Here is a 19458-nt window from a genome sequence, read left to right on the forward strand (position 1 = left end):
GCTTAAGTGATGAAACTTCTACACCAGCTGCCAAGGTTATCTGTCTCTCTCCTTAAATTCTTTGTTTAAAGCCTGCCTTCTCCATTATGCTTGTGTTGTCGAGGGCTATTAATTTAAGTTTTCAGGATAGGATGATCTTTCAGCAAGAGCTCCTCTCATATGGACACTTCCCAATCCTCATACATCTTGAACACAAATGAAGTTCCTTCAACCATTAACTTAATTACTTGTCTCCTGTTCATTCTTCTTCACTTTCTAGCGGTCTTTGACTAACATCATACCAGCCTCCTTTTCTCTGAGCACCTTCTTCAGCTTGGAGCTGTTATCTGAATGGATAAAAATAAAACAACCAAACCAGTCAATACTGGAGAGTTAAGAGGCTGGAAAAAAGCCAGTAGTCCCCAAGAAGGGAGCGCTGAAGGTTGAGTTTCTTCCTCTCTCCGTTGCTCATACACAAGTGAACTGAGGCAAGAAAGATCCATGAGGCTGAGGAGCAGCGGAGGGTAGGTCTAATAATGGTAGGAAATCATAACTTTGTTAGTGATGTTACACTGTTATTGGTATTTTGGTTTTCAGATGTGCTGCATGTCCTCCCACCAGCCTTCCCCTGCGTGTCTCCAGTTGGTGATCAGGTGTGTGAAGGAGCCCCACTGCCACTGTACCCGATGGCCTGAATGCAGGGTCTGACCAACACTCACCCATGGGCTCTTTTCTGACAGAGGGGGAAAAAAAAAAAAAAAAAGAGAGAGAACAAAACAGTTTAATGGAATAAATTTTCTATGTAGCATCCAAAGCAACATGGAAGTGTTGTTTTTTTTTTTTATAAGAGGCAATGGGCACAAACTGGAACACAGGAGGTCCCCTCTGAACATGAAGAAACACTTTCTTTATATGAGGGTGACCGAGCACTGGCACAGGTTGCTCAGAGGCTGTGGAGTCTCCTCCTTGGAGATCTTCAAAAGCTGCCTGGATGTGGTCCGGGGCACCCTGCTCCGGGTGTCCCTCATGGAGCAGGGGTTGGACCAGATGGACCCAGAGGGCACTGCCAACCTCGATCATTCTGTGGTTCTGTGACATCAAGCTCCAAATATCGAGGGATGTTGGTTCTGAAGAAGGCAATACTGTTGCTCAGCTCCAGCAGGCAGCTCTACCTGCAGAGTTTGCTCCTGTCAGGTTTGATTTCTGTACAGCTTTTATGCTGAGGTTGTCTCATAAATGTACCCTTCACAGTCACCATCTGATTAAAGCCCCTACCCTAACGTCATGGATAAGCCAAATGATTATTTTCACAGCCTCAGAGGTTAGCAACACTGAGACATTTATCTTCCAGATCTGTGATTCTTTTGACACTGGCTGAGCAGTTATAAAAACTGCCACATTATGATGAGACTTGCTAAGAAATCACAAAAATGGGCTGTGTTAGGACTTCCTCATGCACACGCAGACATGGTGCTCATCTTGCCAGGTCAAAGGTAGAACCCAGAAGCACGCTGGGGCTGAGAGGTCACTTCTGTTTGCAGACCATAGCCCCAGTTTTTGAAGCGCCCATCTTCACATGAACTCAGTGACTTCATGCGGACAGCGTTTTGGTGTGAAGGGCAGCGGGCTCTGTGGGGCGGACTGGTGGAGCAGCAGCAGGGCTTGGGGCAGGTGAGGTCCCTTCCAACCTGCAGATACAGCAGGGGAGTGCACACAACGTCTTTCTGCTTCAGGAGAGAGCACAGAGGTGTCACCGAGGGGCAGGGGAGGCGTTTTGGCTCAGTCACACCAACAGGCCCCAAAAGCCAAGACAAAATTACTGGGGCCTCACTCAGAAAAAACGGAGCCGTCGGTGTAGTCGTGGCCGAGTGGTTAAGGCGATGGACTAGAAATCCATTGGGGTCTCCCCGCGCAGGTTCGAATCCTGCCGACTACGGCACGGGCCCGCCCTTTTCGCCTCCCAGCTTTCTTCCCCTGCACTCCTTTTGCACCAGAACCGCCCTCCGGCAAACATCCGCCGCGGGTTCCCGTGACAGCCTCCTGGCCGCCGGCCTGTGATCCGGGGCCGGCCCGGGAGGAGGGCGGCTGCCAGCGCCATGCAGCACGGCCCGGCGCCCGCCGCGCTCGTCACCACCAGGTAGCGGCGGCACCAGCTCGCCGGGAGCTGCCGCCACCGAGCAGCCGGCTGCGGCCTGCCCTCGGCGGGGAAGGGCTCGGGGAAGGGTCGGGAGGGGAAGGGAAGGGCCGGGAAGGGGAGAGAAGGTGAAAGGAGGGAAGGGAATGGGCCCCCCCCCCCCCTATCGCGGGGACCCCGCGGTGGGCGCTGAGAGGACGCCGAGGGAGGCGGCTGCCGGCGTCCCTTGCAGCGGGGACGCTCGGGGTTTGGGGCAGTTCCGCGAGTTTTTTTGGCATTTTGCTGCCGGAAGAGGTGCTGCTGGCGTCTGGTTCGCCATGCGTGGTGGCCGCTGTGGTAGCTGAGAGCCGCTGCCCTTCCGTGGGGACTCCGCGGGGGACTTAACGCGGTCCCCCAGATCCCCAGCTTTGTGGTGTTTTCGGGTGTTTTCGGGGCAGAATTAATGGATGTGCTGCCTGACGACTAGGTTTAGGCTTGGCTTTGTAAACACCTCTCTAGCTGAGCGAGGCTGCACCACGTCCCATCCCATCACATCCCTTCCCTTCCCATCTCGTCCCATCCCACCCGTCTCGTCCCATCCCATCCCATCCTGTCCCATCCCATCCCATCCTGACCCATCCCATCATGTCCCCACCACCAGACCCATGCCCCAAAGGCCGCAGGGAGTCGGTCTGGCTTGAGACCAGGCCAGGAACGGGCAATATAAGTTTATTCTGTTTTCACATATTCTCAGAGCTCTAGCCATAGGCACCAAATGTACCCTAGGTGGGTGTAGAAGCCCAGTTTTGAGCTGTATTACATTTTTCAAGCCTGTATTTCCCTAGATGTGCCAATCCAGCGCCTCACAAAGAAAACGCTTGTGGCAACCTTTATAGAGCAATGCTAGAGGTTCCCTCCTCCCCCTTCCCCAAAGGTATTTCAGACCACATGAAAGCAGTTGGCCATCAGATGTAACACGAGGAGCAGAAGTGCTGATTCAGCACGGTCTGGACTCATGCACCTACCTCCTAGGACACAAGTCGAAACTATTTCAATCACATCAACTTCAAAGCCATGATTTTCATCCTTAAATACTTTGCTGTGTCAGGGCCTGACTGCCTTTGCAGTACTGCCCTTGAACCTTCAAACAGATCTGACTTAACTCACATACACATTTTGTAGGACTGACTTTATATTAGGTTTTAGACTGCAAGGTGGAAATCTGAACATCTGGATTTATTTTACAGTGAAGGGACTTTACTTGCAAATTGTCCCACTGATGTTGCAATACCTTCAGTAATAAAATTAGATGTATATGTGTGCTTAAGGCTTTAACAAGTGCATATATTTTCTATCTTGTGAGATTAGATAGCTGTATAGTTGTGAACTTTTAAAACTCTTTTTATATACACAGGTTTGGGTTTGGGGTTAGGTTTTCTAGTTACTATGGTAATACAAGTAAATAATAATCTGTACCTGTGTAGTTAGACTATACAGAGAAATAAAAATGTTTGCTGGCTAATGTGTGTCAGATATTTTGCCTTCATTTTGTGCAGAAACTAAGTGGTCAAGTCTTTTCTCCTTTTGCTCTGACCTGGGTAGTCAGACTTTGGTCCCCTTTGGGGTCTTCCGTGGAAGGAGGAGAGGTTGTTGGAGCTGCTGCAGGGGCTGGCTGTGTCAAGACAAAGTACAGAGTCCACTTTCCTGGCACATACACAGGGGAGTGAAGTTTCTCTGGTCACACCACTCACATCCCTTATTTGCTTTCCTGCTTAGCAATGGCTTCTTTCCCTTTTCTACATTTTGGCCTTTCAGCGCAGAAAGCAGATTAATTAAACTACACAGCCTCTACATTATATGCAACTCAAAATACAGGGTGAAGACCTGTGATTCTTCCATGAACCACGGAAACTGCCCTGCTCAGCTGACCTTTATGTAATATCCACTTCCTCTGTCCTGTGCTGCTCCTCCATGATCTGCTTGTGCAAGCACAATGTTACTGCTATGAATGCTCTTATTGTAGTCAGGTGAGGTCATCTGTGTTAGGAAAGTTAACCATGTGCCCAAGTGCCCCCTGATCCATCTGTACCGTCGACAAAAGTAACTTACAGATATGTGCATCTAGATTTAAACAAGGAGTAGGAGCAATAAGCCTGTGTGTCATATATATTATTATTAATATATTATTAACAACCAGCTTTCTTTTTTTGTTTCTTCTTTAAGGCCACCAGTGTAAAAATGATTGTGTTTGATGTGAAAAATGCAGCGAAGCTATTTCTGTCTTGTTTTTTAGGTGCTGCTCCCATTCAAATAACAACAGTAACAGTATATAATGAATTAAAACACTGGGGGCTGCTTATTTTGAAACCAAGGCATTACAAGAATTAGAGTGTGCTTTGGATATTGTGTCATACCTGTTGTAGCTTCCCTGCTGATATCTGTTGGTTTATAATCATTGTTATATTTAAAAAACACATTATCCTGTTGCCATGGAAGGAGGTAATACTGGTATGCTTCGTGCAAAAGATGATAATGAAAGCGATCACAAGGCATAAAGCAAACAAACAAAAATGTAGCTATTTCCCCTCCCTCTAATCGCTTCCCATTACAGTCATTTTAGCGGAGACTTTTAACAACTTGGAAATAAAAAGCCTGGGTGTAGGTAAGGTGCTTGCTAACTCCCTAACATTATTGGAACTCTCTGATGCAGCAACTCTTACAATGAAGTTGTTGTCTCATCTCAGTACATCCGTACGTGGGATGTTTCAAGCTAAATAAGGCTATCCAGAAGGGTTGGCTTGATGGTGGTTGTTCTTTTATTTTTATCAGAAGTGAAAAGCAGGTTAATTTATCACGTATACTCTCTCTGTGGCTGCGTTAACAGAAATAAGTCACTTCTGAGTACCAGTAAACAGCCCTGTTTGCTGTTGTAGTTACAGTCACGACTTTTGAGTAGCTGCACATCTGGAGAGCATTTGCCGTGCTGCAAATATATTAGAAAAAAAAAAATCCGGATCCAGGTGATTTTACTGACAGGTGTCCTTTTAGTCAGCATTTTGGCAGCCGCTGCAGGAGACAACACTCCAGATAATGACTGTTATTTAAGGGTTCGGCAGACCGCTGTGTGCAAGCCAGGCGGCTCTAAAGACACCTGTGTATTTACACATAAGCGCTGTTGCTTCTGTGTTTGCATCCTGTAACTGAGAACAAAATTTTGTCTGCTAGTGTAAAGAAAAGTCCTTGGCTGGCAGGAGGTGAGAACTGCATTGGAGCAACCAGAATGGCATTTAGGTACCTAGCAGAAAGTCTTGGTGACAGTAGAGCTGTGGTTAAAGCCCTAATGTTTTAAATGTGGCTCGCAAAGAGAATTGGATCAAAAACTGAGCCTGTGCCTGTGCTTGTTGCTGTTTGATTTATGGAGAACTCTTGAGATATTCTGTTTAAAAAGCTTTAGTTTTGCATTGAAGATTCAGAGGTTGCCTTCTTGGGAAAACTCAAGTTTCAAAAGAACCTGTCAGGTTTTGACATGATGAGAGGAGCCTTTCAAAACTGTCTTTGAAACTAGATTGTTTAAACCACTTTAAGGTGTATTTTAAATTCATATGCCTAATGTGTCCTTAGGTGAAAGGGGCTCCGTGTCAGTGAATCTGAACTTCCTAACGAAAGAGGCAAGAATTCCACAAGACGCCTCTGCAATCCACAGAGTCCAGGGAAGATGGGACTTGACATTGCCCAGATTGCTAAGGTTAAAAAAAAAAAAAAAAAAGCAGTAAAAGTGCTTAATGAAGAGAAATGTGTTTTCCAATTTCATTTAAAGTGTTCACTCACATGTAGGAAGGAAGCACTTAGGAGATGCATCCAGAGAGCACTCAGACGGAAACGGCGTGGCAGGCCCAGCAGTCAGCTCCAACATCTCTCTATTCCAAGTTTTAATCTCGTTCCTTGGATGGCTCTTACAAACATAAAGTTGTCCCTGCATCCAAGCAAGTTCCTTAGTCCTTTTTTTGGCCCCTTTTGGGATGTCCTAAGACAAAGGAGAGGTGAATAGGGCTTGGCTTCAATTGTAGTGAACAGAGCTTTGCTTCAGAGCACATCACAATGAGACAGAGATCTTGGCATCTTCTCATCTGCTCTGCTGGGTTAGGGCAGCATTCGTGGAGACTGTAATAATATGCAAAACCAATATTTATTGTTTCATATTATAATGGGTGAAGTCTGTGCAAATTTATATTCCTGCAGTGTAGAAACAGTGCTGGGGTAGGGTCTGTCCTGGGTCCTGTAGAAATGGGAGTCCTTGCACTGACTTTCTGGAACTTTGAACAGGATCCTCAGGGAGTATCATTTAAAAGTCTTTGTGCCGATGCCTGAGCTCTGCCTGCATTTTATTTTTCTCCCTAGGCAAATTCAGAATAAACACACGGGGCTGGATTTGTCAGTGCCAGAATACCAGGAAATCCGTGGGAAGATGATGTCTGGCCACGTAGAGTATCACATCGTCGTTGTTACCCGACTGGCTGCCTTCAAATCTGCAAAGCACAAGCCTGAGGATGTTGTTCAGTTTATGGTAAATGTTTAATCAGTGCTATGTTAGCTGTGAGTTTTTTGCTTTTTTAATCTTCTTTGATTATTTTGATTCTGATATAGCAGATACTTTGTTGTTGCAGCCTCCTTGTGTCAAGGTCCTTAATAGGGTAATGCACTCTGTACCTCTGCAATAGGAATATTGGACATTTATTAATTGAACTTTTTATTGCAGGAGCTCAAAGCAACATTGTCTGTTTGTTGTTGCCTATAAGGCATTTTGTGTTATGGGTCAACAAATAGAAGCCAACTGAGCTTTTTATAAGTTCTGCTACAAAATTAGTTTCTCTGATACATGTATGAGTAGTGGGACTTGGTGCAGAAACATGAAATAAATCTACAATGAATGAAACAGAGTCATGTGGAGCAATAGGAGGAATTAGCCTTGGAGTAGATTAATCTATTAGGCTTGACTTGGTTTTTAAACTCTTTAATAAGAGAGTTTTACAAGGAAGTGTCCATATAAAACATAAGTGAATCAGATTGTCTTTTTCCTGATACCTGCAAAGGTTTGAAAACACAGTACATTACTTAAAACAGGTGAAATGAATCTCATCTATAGCATGTGTGCGTTCATTTGAGGTGTCTCACCCTGGGCTGTCTGCTGAGTAGATGGAAAAAGGTTTATTTAGGGTACATTTATTTGGATCTGCTTTAGCTGTCTGCTGAATCACACCCAAACAGTGTGTTTCTCTGCCCATTCACTATAAAGGGACTCTGAGGTCGTGCACCCTGTTGTGTGCTATGAGCATCTGCACTTCTCAGATGTTTTGGCGATACCTGTAATGCTGGAGTGATGTGAGCGTGTGGTTACCTGGTAGACCATTAGCCCTAGTGTAACTCACGCTCACTAGGAGACAGCTGATAAATGGATTTGCACACAGTCTGATTTGCAAAGAAACACACCAATTTTGTGAAACAGTGCACAGTGAGGAGCAGATCTCTGACATTTGTGCAGTCCTTAGGCAATAGCCTTATGGTGGAGGCAGTGCTGGCGTAAGAGGCTGCTCTGTTCTTCCCTTCTGTCCCAGGGGGAAATGCCTGTTCCCTTTCTTGCAGTGCTTCCTACTTCGTGCCAGTGGCAGTTGTCATGTGGCCGTTCTGTAATGCCAGCTGAGGAACTGGTCCTGGCTAAAAACTGCATTTGGGGGGTTGTTGTTTAGTATTGACTTACACCTGTTTCTTGAGCCTGTGAGTTGCACAGCACACGTTAGTGCTTGTTGTAGGACAGGGGAAGGGCCAGGCACAGGCAGAAGAGAAGGTGATGTGGATCTTCTATTTTTCTGCAGCAGTGCCTGCTTGTATTATGCAATATTTCCATGCAGCTCTGTGGAAGAAAGAACCTGACTAAACCTCAGGTGTTAAACTGGCCAATTACCATCTAACACTTTGCTTCACTTACAAAAAGTAGTTGAAATCAGCTCTTCTATACAGACAAGAAACAGCCTTCCTACTGTGGTGCCCCTGCTTGCTGAGATTGTTCGTTTCCACGTCTGTTCTCTCTGAGTAGGGGGATTTTCTGCACTTAGCTGCTCTTCTCAAGTGAAATAAACCTTTCTGATTTCTTCTCTGGTCAGACTTCGTGACATTTCGTTCTTTATGAAGAAGAAAACCACGGTGTAGCCTGATGGGAATAACATTTATCTCATCAGATACTTTTTTTTCAGCTGACTAAGTCTGATATATTACATAGTTTGGTGCATGAGAGCAATTTAAAGCCCTGAGATGGGAGATTGGAGGATGGATGCTTTGCATCGATTCATTCCAGCGAGTCTTTTCTGTACGTGTTACTGGAAGGAACAGAGGGATTCACCTGCCCTAGCTTACCTCTCTGTACATCAGATATTTTAATCCGAGTCTGTCACTGCTTTTATGGTCAGTGGGGAGAAGGGGATGAGGTGGGTCATCCTCTGGAAATACCTCTATTCTTTGACTGTTAAGGGAAGGCAATCTATATGTTCTATATCTGGGGTGTGGGGCTTCAACTCCAGGCTAAAAAGGCTTAAGGCTTAGTTGAGTTGCACACAGTTTACTGTCAAGACCATCTGAGATGCTCTGTTTTTTTTTCTCACAAAGCCTTCAGAAGGCTGTGGGTCTCCCACCCATAAGTCCTGTGTGATATTTGGGTGCCCCCCATGCACCACCTTGGATATCCCAAAGCATGATGGCATGAAATGCCTGTGTTTAGGCAGAACAGTCTGTTCTCTGTGGTTAGATGTCAGCATTTCTAAGATTTCTCAGTCACCACAGATTTCTAAGATCCCATCACAGTCAGTACAGTACCGTTGAGAACAATGTAGCTGAGCATCTATGGCATGGAGAAACTTAATTTGCTTATTAAGCATGGTTGTTACCATTTGAGAAGCCTAGAATTATCTAAGAGGTCTGTACAGGGCCATGCAACTTGACACAGAACATAAAGGCAGTGGCACTGTCCTGGAGTAGAACGAGGTAAGGGACTGTACACCATCTGCCACTGGCTGGTTGTGCTTAGGCAGCTGAATCCCCTACCTGAGATATTTTGGGTGAGCATGAGTTTCAGACATGTCTTTCCAAAAGGTATTGACTATGTGTCACTGTCGTGAGAGCCGAGACACCTCACAGGCACATAAGCAGTTGTGTTAACCTGGAGGTAAATCCCAACCCTGTGGCTGCCGGGTGAGGTGAATTGCACCCATTGTGCTTTGTGTCTGCAGGATGTCCCATTCTGCTGCATGTTGTACCAGCACAAACCAGAACCAAGCGCCCTTCGCAGAGGATTTTCAGGCAAAGTGCAAGAGAACCAGTTGACTTAGGAGGTTACGCTGGGCAGCAGGTCTAACACTACATTTGCGTAGCAAGGGAGGGTGAGATGAGACATCCGAAGGAGGAAAAAGAAAGAACCGTATATCTGTTCTGCCTTCCTAACTGTGTGAGCAGAGTGGGAGAAGGAACTTTTTTTGGTATTGTTGAACCTATAAAATTTGAGAGGTTGGAGGAAGAAGCCAGTGTTGCAACGCTGAGATGACAAGTTACAGAAGGCTGATAGGTGTGGTGGGATTTTCATTGGCTCCAGGTATGATAATCCAATTTTGGCTACCCCAGGAGCCAGATCTGTGTTTTAAGACCCTTTGTCTTTCTTTTTCTTCCTCCTCCTTCCTCTCTTTCTTACCCTTGAAAATTGATTTTCCTTATCTGTGATCTATCTGCTTCTGTGCCTGCTTCCAGTTGAAGTTACCATCCTCTACCCTCTCGTGCTCTAGGTGGCAGCAGTGAAACTGGCTTTCTGCGCATTAGGCTCTGAGCAGCTGCAGGCAGCGATGTGATTGTGCAGTATTTCTTGCCCAAAAAACTTCTCTGTGTCCCCTGGAAAAAGATGGCAAGCAGGACAGAAGCATCCCCTCAGCTAACTCTGACCTCAGGGCTGCAATTTAGATCACACTGGATCAAGATGCAATATGTACCTATGGCCAAAATGAGACAAGCAGCGAAAAGACTTCAGATCTGGCTTGTGGAGTTACTAGCTTTTACGGTGTGTTCGAGCAATCCCGAGTCCTTTGTTCCCCAGCCATAATGGGACTGTGGCATTTCAAATTGAAATGTCTGTGAAGCGTTAACAGAAGAAGAAATTCACATCAGGCATGACCTTCAGATCTAAGTTCTTAGGAACTGGAAGGATTTTTTAATTAAAAAAAAATGCCATTTGTAATATACAGCAGATGGGTTGTAGGACTGCTTAACCTTGAGGTTATATTTGGTAATTAAAGGAAAACTCAGCTGCATTTCTTTCAAAGGTCAGAATCCTCTTGTCCCATTGAAACAATGAAGTTGGTTTTATCTTTTGTACTGCATAAGGTACTGCTGCAAAGGTAACAATTATTGCCTGTAGATCTACCATTTTCTGTGAGAAGAATAAAAGGCTTTGTTTATCTTGACTGCTTTTCTTCTAGCCACACCTTACCTTTTTTTTTTCACAATTAACTTCCCTCTTCCCAGCCTAATTAAAAACCCACCCAACCTATAGTGCCTTCTCATTCTGTTTGTGCCTAGTTTAATTACTTCTCTTTTACAAGTTACATTTGTTAGTCAGGTTCGTTCTTTTTCAGAGCTGAACAAATAACTACTGGTGTTTGACAGGCACAACATGTTTTTTCGGAGGAATTTACTACAGGACTGCCTTTGTCTCATAAAACGAGGGAGTAAAATATGTGGGTGTGTATTTGTCTATGCTTTCAGTATTGCCTCTTTGCATATGTTGGCCTTCTTTCTGTGGGCTTCAAAATCTGCAAGCTGGGGCTGTCATTTCCTGACCGTACAGGTACGTTGTGAAGATGTATTCCTTCCCGTTACAGCCTCGGGGATGTGAGGGGAAAAGAGAAACTGCTCAGTGTGGCAATAGGTTCAGGGGCCGTTAAGAATTCATGTTCATTAAAAAAGAAATATTAGAGTGCTTGCTCTTCTGCTCGGTAAAACAGGTGGGGAGAACAGCATGTGGTCGTGTAATTAAAGTCTGCTGTAATGCATACCCGCGAGGTCACCAAGCAACACTGATTCTGGTACGGCTTAACTTGGAAGAGTGCTGTGAAAGCTCGGTTTGTGTTTTCTGTGAGGAGGGATGCTTTCCGCTCCTGTACCCGAAGCTGCTGGTTGTTTGAAAGCGTAATGCTGCCGTACCTCCATCTTGTGACAGTGGTAAGACATGGGCTTTTTAAAAAGAAAGTCACGTTAGCCGTATGTATTTCATGAGATACTGTAAAATCAGGCGCGCTCTTCACTCGCGTACGCTGGCTGGCCAAAGTTAGCTCTGAGGCCTCCATTTCCTTGAAATCCACTCTGTATATAAAAAGCATATGAAGCCAAGTTTGAGGTCAGAAATGGGGCATTAAAAGGAGCCTAGGGAAAGGAGGCATTAAACCCCATTAACACTGAGTGGGATGGGATTCTCCCCTGCACATCTGAGGGTCCCAGGCTCGTGTCCTACAGGCACTTTGGTGCGCGTCCTTTCACACACGAGGTTCTTGTGAAGAAGGGGGCAAGACACACACATGAGATTTGAGGGATTAGCAGCAAACTTCAGGCTTTCACTTTGAACTTCCCGGTGGTTTTCTTAGCCTTCTAGCTATGTTTGATCGTATTCATCTTATCTGTTGCCGGTGCAAAAAACCACTCAGCCCATCCCTGTCTCTCTTTCAGTTCTGTGTAGAATGTTAATTGTTACAGGCAAATAGGGTCCTGACCCGGCAAATATGCACATCCTTTGCTGTATTTGCATGATTAACTCTTTTGAAGTTAAGTAGATCGAGCCTTTGATACTGTGACTTGACAGAACCCCCTTGAAGTCGGTGCACTCGGGCTGACTTCAGCAGGTGGGGCTTTGGCTCAGCAGCATTCGTGTGAGTTCAGAGAGGGGCTTGGAGGGGAGAGGATAATTGCAGGATCAAGACCTAGAGGAACTACAGGTAACATAAGACAAATATTTTAGTGTTAATCAAATGGGATTTGGTTTCCTGATTAGGATTGATGACACAGGTTTTAGAGCAACATTTTGTTTTTTAACCTGACGTTTTGGACCACAGAAACCATCGCCTCATTTCAAAGGGTTGTGAAAGGTAACCAGGAAAAGCAAGATTTAATTTTGCCATGTGCTGATGTGCCTTTCTCTTGGAAGACTGTCAGAGGACATCAAACTGCAAGGGTCAGAAATGGTCGTGGTAGGGCCACCTTCTTGACCAGGAAGTTGTGCAAATGCCGTGGGTTCTCGACTTGAGAACCCTGTGAGACCTCGCCAGTGCTGTGCAAGACCCCTGCGGTGCTGCTGCTTTGGGACAGGGAGAGCCACATGCACCAGGACTGAGGTTGGTACCGTCCGCCAGTCTTACTGCCTTGGTTTTGGTGCTGGAAACGCAGCAGAGATGACAACAGCGTTGAACGAAGATGAAGAAGAGCCACCAGGTACAGGAGGCAGAGAGCTGGCGGGGGCTGGAGGTTTCACAGCTTGTATGGATGGTCGGTTATCCCAGCAGAGGGCATCCCCACACTGCTGGATATTGGTTTGCAGGGTGTGTTGCAGGCTTTTGGGCAGTACGTCAGTGTGCTTTGGATATAATGTTATTACGCTGTGCACGCTGCGTCGCATGCTGTGGTTGGTGCTTCGGAGCCCACGCAGATTTACAACGGCTCGGTTAGCAATGGGATGCGAGGGAGGGCGTGCGTTTACTTTAGGTTTAGTGGCGTAATTAGGCATAAATTGAGATTTATGAATAACTTACGGATTTTGATAGAGGAGGAATGAAAATTGAGAGGGGAGAGAAATAAGTTTTTATGTCTCAGTTCACTGTTCCTTTTGGAGTATTGTAAAGCTGTTTTGGCGTGGTCTTCTTGATTGGCTGCTGTCTTCTCATGCTTTCAGACATTAATGTGTTATTTATTATTGCAATTAATTAGATGTTAGACATTTTTCACAAATCAGACTTGATTTTTTTTTTCTGGGCAGAGCATAATATTGTTTATTTTTCAGAAGTATTTTCGGTGATTTCCTCACTGCCCTTACACGGTGTGTTTGGAAGGCAGCCTGGTATCATACCCTGTTCTGAGTGCTACTGGGACCTAGCAGACTGAAAATGTACAGCAATTCAGAAATTCCAGATTTGCTTTCCCCTCTGTTTTTGGGGTATCTTTCAAACGGAGGATCATGTTATCCTGGGAACACCTCTTTATTGCCTTCACTTTAGTTCTTGGCTGCTGAATTGCATGGCAGATCCTGCTTGCAGAGGACAATGTCGCTTGCATTTGCCTGTGCTGAATACAGGAGGCAAGTCTAAAATCCTTGTTTCTCATTCCCCTGTCAAGTCAGGTTTGTTTTTGTGCTTCAGATCTTTCTGATAGGGCTGCTTGCCTTTTATTAGTGGACACTGAACCCGGAGTGATCCTTGTCCAACCGAAATGCAAACATTTTTCAAATCACCTAGCGTGGTTGATAATTACTCCGAAAGGCAGGGAAGCATGAAAGCTAGGCTGGTTACTGTTCTTTATGGCGATGTCTGGTTAAGTAAACTAGTCTGGGTGTGTCTGTTAATGTCGGAGCCTGCTCTCTGGCCTGGAGGGCAGCTAGCACAGTCTGGCTGCAGCCACGGTATAGGACTTTCTTACAATGGCTAGCAGTACCCAAATGGCTGCTGAGTGCTCTGTGCACCAGGCTAAGCCTTGGACGGAAAAATTTAGCTGAGGGAGTGCTGCCTGCCCAGGGTCAAAGCTGTGCCAGGCGCTATCAGGTTCCAGGAGACAAGTTCCACTATCAAGTTCCACTTAGTGGGAATATGCCCTGATACTTTTTAGTTTGCTAGTCGAGGTGTAGTGGATAGATTCTGGGTTAATCTAAACTTGTCTCTGTTACTTCAGTGCTTTTTGTTGGGCTGACTTTCTGTTATCACCGTGTTGGTGGAAGTGTTCTGCTTTCTTCCAACCCAAGATGTGGTGCTCGAGTCTCTCCATCTTTTCAAGCACAGTATTAATTGAGATTCACTCCACTAGAGTACACCAGAACGTGTTACAGGAAGGTAAGTGTTGCACCCTAGCACAGGATCTGTCCCATACGCTCTCTGCTAGCACTAGTTTTGGGGCTGTTGTTTTGTTTTGTTTTTTGTATAGCTCTGTGTTCATTGAGACACACTAATAGGTTTGAGGGCTGTGGAGCGTCAAGATGAATATTTTGTCTGTATAATACCACAGTCACATAGCATGACAGTCACTCTCCATTATGCCTCTAATGTCAGTTAGAGAGTGTTTTGTTTGCATGATTAGATTTTTTTTTTTGCATATTGGTTTGCAGTCCTGAATTCAAAACCGACTGTGGCATAGAAACCACCCTATTTCTAACCAGCATTCCCATGGTTATTGCTTTCCTTGTATCATGGGCCTTATTTCTCCTGTCTTTCTAGTAGGAATGACTCCGCTGCTGGCAATTTCTTTTGGTATAAGAATCTGTAGGCCATGACCAAGTCGTTTTCATTTTCTCATGGATAAACTGAAGAGTCAGGGATCAGCTGAGGTCTGTGCCCTTGGGTTTCTGTATTAGGTGCTGTGCAGGGCAGCAAATGTGCCAGTTGTTTAGGACTCAACAGCCAGAAGCACACCAAAGCCCACCAGGGCTGAGAAATCTGCCTTCTGGCATAGGGGTGAAAAGATTCACGCTGCTTTCTCCATCAGGCACGTACCTGGCTTTGCCTCCTGACTTTTGGAGCTGGTCACCAAATAGCTCATTTTTAGTGGACAAGAATTTTTGCTGTCAGAGAAAAGTATCTGGAGCAGTGATCTTCCCGGTATTTAATTAGCTGATGAGTCAGGCAAATGGATGCTGGGTACCTGGCAATGAGCTTCTATTTCAATAGGGAGCGGATTTTAATAACAGAATTAGACGACCAGCAACAGTGTTTGGGGATTCACTGTGGAGATAACAGGCTCTTACCTGGCTTTATGTAAATCTCCTTGGTAATACATGTTTTCTACTTCAGTTTCCAGGTTTAATGTTTCACAGTGCTTAACCTGTTGCCTGCTGCACATGTTTCCCTCTTGCCTGTAAAGAAACTTACCCAGACAACATGTTTTATTGCAGGTCTCCAAGAAGTACAGCGAGATAGAAGAGCTCTACCACAGACTGGCAGCACGGTATCCACAGGTTTCTCTTCCACCCTTGCCTAGAAAAGTTCTCTTCGTGGGGGAATCTGACATCTGGGAACGAAGAGCAATGTTCAATGATATCATGAAATTCATCTCAAAAGACGAGGATCTAGCAGTGTGTCCCGAGTTACTGGAATTTTTAGGTAACTAAAAGATGTGAGTGTCCCCTCTCTCATGAACGTGCTTAATACAAGCAGTATTAAGGAATTGACTTAGGTAGTGAAGAACTAGAGAATGCCAGAGTAAAGGCTGTTGCTGAAATATTCTCTTGTGAACCTATAGTGGTGCATAGTCATGTTTGCTGTTATTTTCCCTTCTTTCCAGTGGACACACGCCTTGCTCAGAAGCACTGATGCCACAATGCTTACTTTGAAGATAGCCATTGCACCCTCTCTCATTTCCCTTAGGCATATACCAAAGCTGTAATTCAGAATGTGTGAGTTTAGAAGGCTAAATAATCATTTATTGTCAGTGGAGTGATGGACCCTCAAATGGCAGTGCAGGGCTCCTTTAGTGAACGACTGCTCCATGTTTTGCCTGTTTTTCATTCCTGATAAAACTACTAGGACTTGCTGAAGTGGGTACTATTGACCCTGAAAAATATTTGAGTAAAAGTCTGATACTTTTTTAGTTAAACCTATTCTCTGGCCTTTTTTTTATATATAATTTTACTTAGCCTCATGTCCAATTCTTGTTGCCCATTCCAATAATTCATACAGACCCTTTCTTATGTTCCTTGGGCAGAGAAGGGAGTTGGTGAATAAATGGAACAGATGGACTCTCTGCTCTTAATTCAGCTGAGAGTTGCTGAGCAGGGAGCACTCCTGGTGCTGTGCAGGATTCTCAGTGTAGTGTTAGTTTTAAGGAAATGAAGTTGCAAGGTGCTAACAAGTCATCATGTGTGAACTGCCACTTTTGCAAATATGTGAAGCGTGGCCAGGTTAGAAGTTCTGTGAGACTGGCAAGAGCACATCCCTGTGACTAAATCTCTATCAAGCATGAAGTTCACAATTGAAAGCAGCTTCCTACAGTAAAGGGGGGCAAAATTACATCATTTTAGGAAAAGGATTGTGCCAAATAAGGTTTGAGAGTTCTCTCAAACCTCCTCTCCTCTCATCAGTATTTTCTTGAAAGCAGACCCCTTGCACAGAGAATTTAGATTTCATGTTGCATGAGGCTTTGCTGTATATGGTACAGATGTCTACATCTGAATTAGTCTGGACTGTCTCTAGATTCTTGGACAGATTGTGTGCAAGTAACGTGACCTGCTCATCAAAGTCTGCCTTAGAATAATATGTCTCACCCTACCAACCCAGGTGGAATTCAGTACATACACTGCAGATCCTCAAGCAAGTGTACCTTCCTGACAGACATTGGAGATATAGTCAATATATTCAGAGGTATTTAGGTAGAATTAACATGGTAAAACATAGATGTCTACATGCAGCATCCTAACCTCCACTGCCTACCGTGACCTGCGCTCCCTTGCCTATAAAGGGAGGAAAAGACCGCTTGTTCAGTGTAGGCACACGCATTTAGTTACCCAATTCTGCCCTAGCTGATTAAGCACATGCAGGCATGAAAAGCTGGGTGAGATTTGTCTCACATGCCATGTTAGTTTAACAGTCAAAAGCATGAAGCCATGAATTTTATCTATCAATAGGTTTTTTTTCAGCTAGCCTATTTTTAGCTAGTCTCATTACTTTAGGTTGGTTTCCTGAACATCCAGAGACTCCACAGCATGGAATAGTTACGCTCTCCTCATTCTTCTGGGCTTTGCATATACCAAGTACGGTGAGAAGACTTGGTCAAATTGCATCTTTCAGTTTGCATCTTGCGTACTGAAGGAGATTAGAGCTTCAGGCTTCATTTTTGAGTGTAAATCAAAATTGCTGCCATGGAAATTATTTTTCACACTGTCCAGTGCTGTACTTTTAGCCCAAATGAATTAAATCAGTAACAAAAAGTGGACTTTATCTCTTCTAGTTATATGAAGGTTAGCTATCTACATCTGAGCAGAGTATTTAGGCCCCTCTGTAGCCAATGGAGAAAAACAGGGACTCCAGAGGGATACTTATTCTCAGACAACTGTCTTTGGATGCGATGAGTCACCAGCGGAAAATTCTATTGTTTTCATTGACTATAGAAGGAACATAAATAAGCATGTGTTTTAGATAAAGTTCATTTCCCCTGTCTTTCTCTACTTGACTTTTTTAAATCAGTAAACAGACCAGAAATATAATGACACATCAGTGGATAGAAGGGAGAATTGGGAATATTAGAAGTTTCACAAAAGCTGATCATATACATCATTCCCCAGACAAAATCACGAGGAACAGGTGCCAGGCATGAAATAGAACACGACTGTTGTCCTGTGTATTCAGTTTTGCATCCGTAATTGTATTTTGCAGGGACAAAATCTACTAGTGTCATTGACTTCAAGGGTAAAAACATTCCTGATGACAAAGAGAAAGAAGATGAAGAAAATGAGACATTGGATTTTTTCAAAGAGGAACAGACACCTGACTTAATTTCAGAGCTTGCATCAGTGGAGAGTGCCAAAAAATGTGAGAAGAAAGAAGAGGAACAGGAGGAAGAAGAGGAAGAAGATTTAGACCCTCTTGGTATAATCAGGTATGGACTCAGTACCTTTGTTATTTAATTTTTAGCCCAATTTTCTAAGCAAATATGGCTGTTCCATGTCACTGTCCTCTCATCCCAACCTTTTTGTAAAATCAACCACATTCAATTGAATTTCACAGAGGAAAAGAGGCCTCTCATATTATGTTCCTATCCAGTTCATGAAGAAGTGCCTCTGTAGAGGGAAGAGACTTTGTAGTGCCTCTTTAGCGCATGCCTCAGGGAATCCGGGTGAGAGAGAGACATTGAGAATGCCTTGATTACAGTCTCAGCTGCAGTAAGCACTTCAGTGGACACTGCAGGGTGCCACCACAAAACGCAAAGCCCCTGGGCTCCATTGGATGTGCCTCTCTGGAGTGCACTGGTGCTGACAGTGTCTGGAACTGCTCCTGAGCTGGCTGGTATCCAGAGCGATGTGAAGTTACAGCAGCGTGAAGACCAAAAGAGCCAATGCATCAATCAGGATGTTCACATATAGGCTTTCTTTCTTCCTGCCCTTTTCTCAAGATGTCATGTGCTAAATGCCTCTAAGGCATAAGCAACAACAGCCTGAGAAACAGAACAATTGAATCAAAGCTTGCTGAAGTTCGTATCTGGGTTTGCTTACCTGCCCAATAATTTTCAGAAAGCCATTGCCACTTCAAGATGGAATTTCTCACTTAATTCCCAAAAGCATGAGAAGCATATTTGTTTTCTCAGTGGCTGAGATCATGAGTAGTGACTACTTTTTTTAGTGTTTCTCAAGCTTTAGATGCCCAAGTAGAGAAGGCCCCAAAAGCACTGATAGTAACAAGCCAGAACTCTCTCTTGGTGTTTCCCCGTTACCTTGAATCGTTTGTGGAGTGGCCTTCACGTTCTAATTCACTTACAACAGTCCGGGTTCTAAGCCTGGGTCTCTCACACTGAAGTCAGGTCAACCACAAATGATTAATTCTGGAAGCACCATTTGGACTTTGCTTCTGGTAATAAAACCACATTTAATTGTTGGCATCCAGACAGTGTCCTTTTTACTTGAGATATTTCATCCTTTACATATCACCAGGAAACTTTAAATATTATTCTTCTGACAAAGTGTGTGCTTAATTACTCAGCATCAAAATCATTCCTTTGTTGAAGAGGAGTTTTAAAAAGTTAAGCAACTATTTACAATGAAAAGCTTGATAAAGCAGTACTTCCCGCAAAATGGTCCTTAGTTGGTAGAGTTTATAAAAGAAGCTGTCCTTTTTTGGATAGGAAAATGATCTATTGGGTTAGCAAATGCAATGTTGTATTTTCAGACTTACAACAAGTATAAGCTGTAAAGAATTTGCTGTGCCAAAACAAGCAAGATATTTTTTTTCCTGCCTCTCACAGTTTGACATAGCATTTGAAAGTCTGATTATTTTGCTCTTTTAATGCATTGGAGGATGAAAAGATCTGGTATTTAATCCTCATTTAGTTTATTGCTTCCATTCCTTTTGAGAGCAGAATTCTTAGTGAATCAGAATAAT

At 44.3% G+C, this 19458-nt stretch overlaps 1 protein-coding gene across 4 annotated transcripts in view; it reads left to right on the forward strand.

Annotated features, from left to right (window-relative positions):
- The first annotated feature begins 1818 nt into the window (after positions 1-1818).
- HS1BP3 (HCLS1 binding protein 3) overlaps positions 1819-19458 on the forward strand; it is a 51205-nt gene continuing 33565 nt past the window's right edge. The window contains exons 1-4 of one of the 4 annotated variants that reach the window (XM_083828258.1): positions 1819-2116; positions 6491-6656; positions 15264-15471; positions 17740-17962. In XM_083828258.1, the coding sequence (XP_083684384.1) occupies positions 2076-2116; positions 6491-6656; positions 15264-15471; positions 17740-17962 (638 nt within the window). In that variant the 5' untranslated portion in view covers positions 1819-2075. Of the gene's footprint in view, positions 2117-2251; positions 4120-4895; positions 5838-6490; positions 6657-15263; positions 15472-17739; positions 17963-19458 lie in introns of those variants that run through there. The other 3 variants (XM_083828257.1, XR_014581292.1, XM_083828256.1) reach the window with 3 other exon arrangements.

This window comes from Anser anser (genome assembly GCF_964211835.1).
Source record: "Anser anser genome assembly, chromosome: 3".
NCBI classification, from domain to species: Eukaryota; Metazoa; Chordata; class Aves; order Anseriformes; family Anatidae; genus Anser; species Anser anser.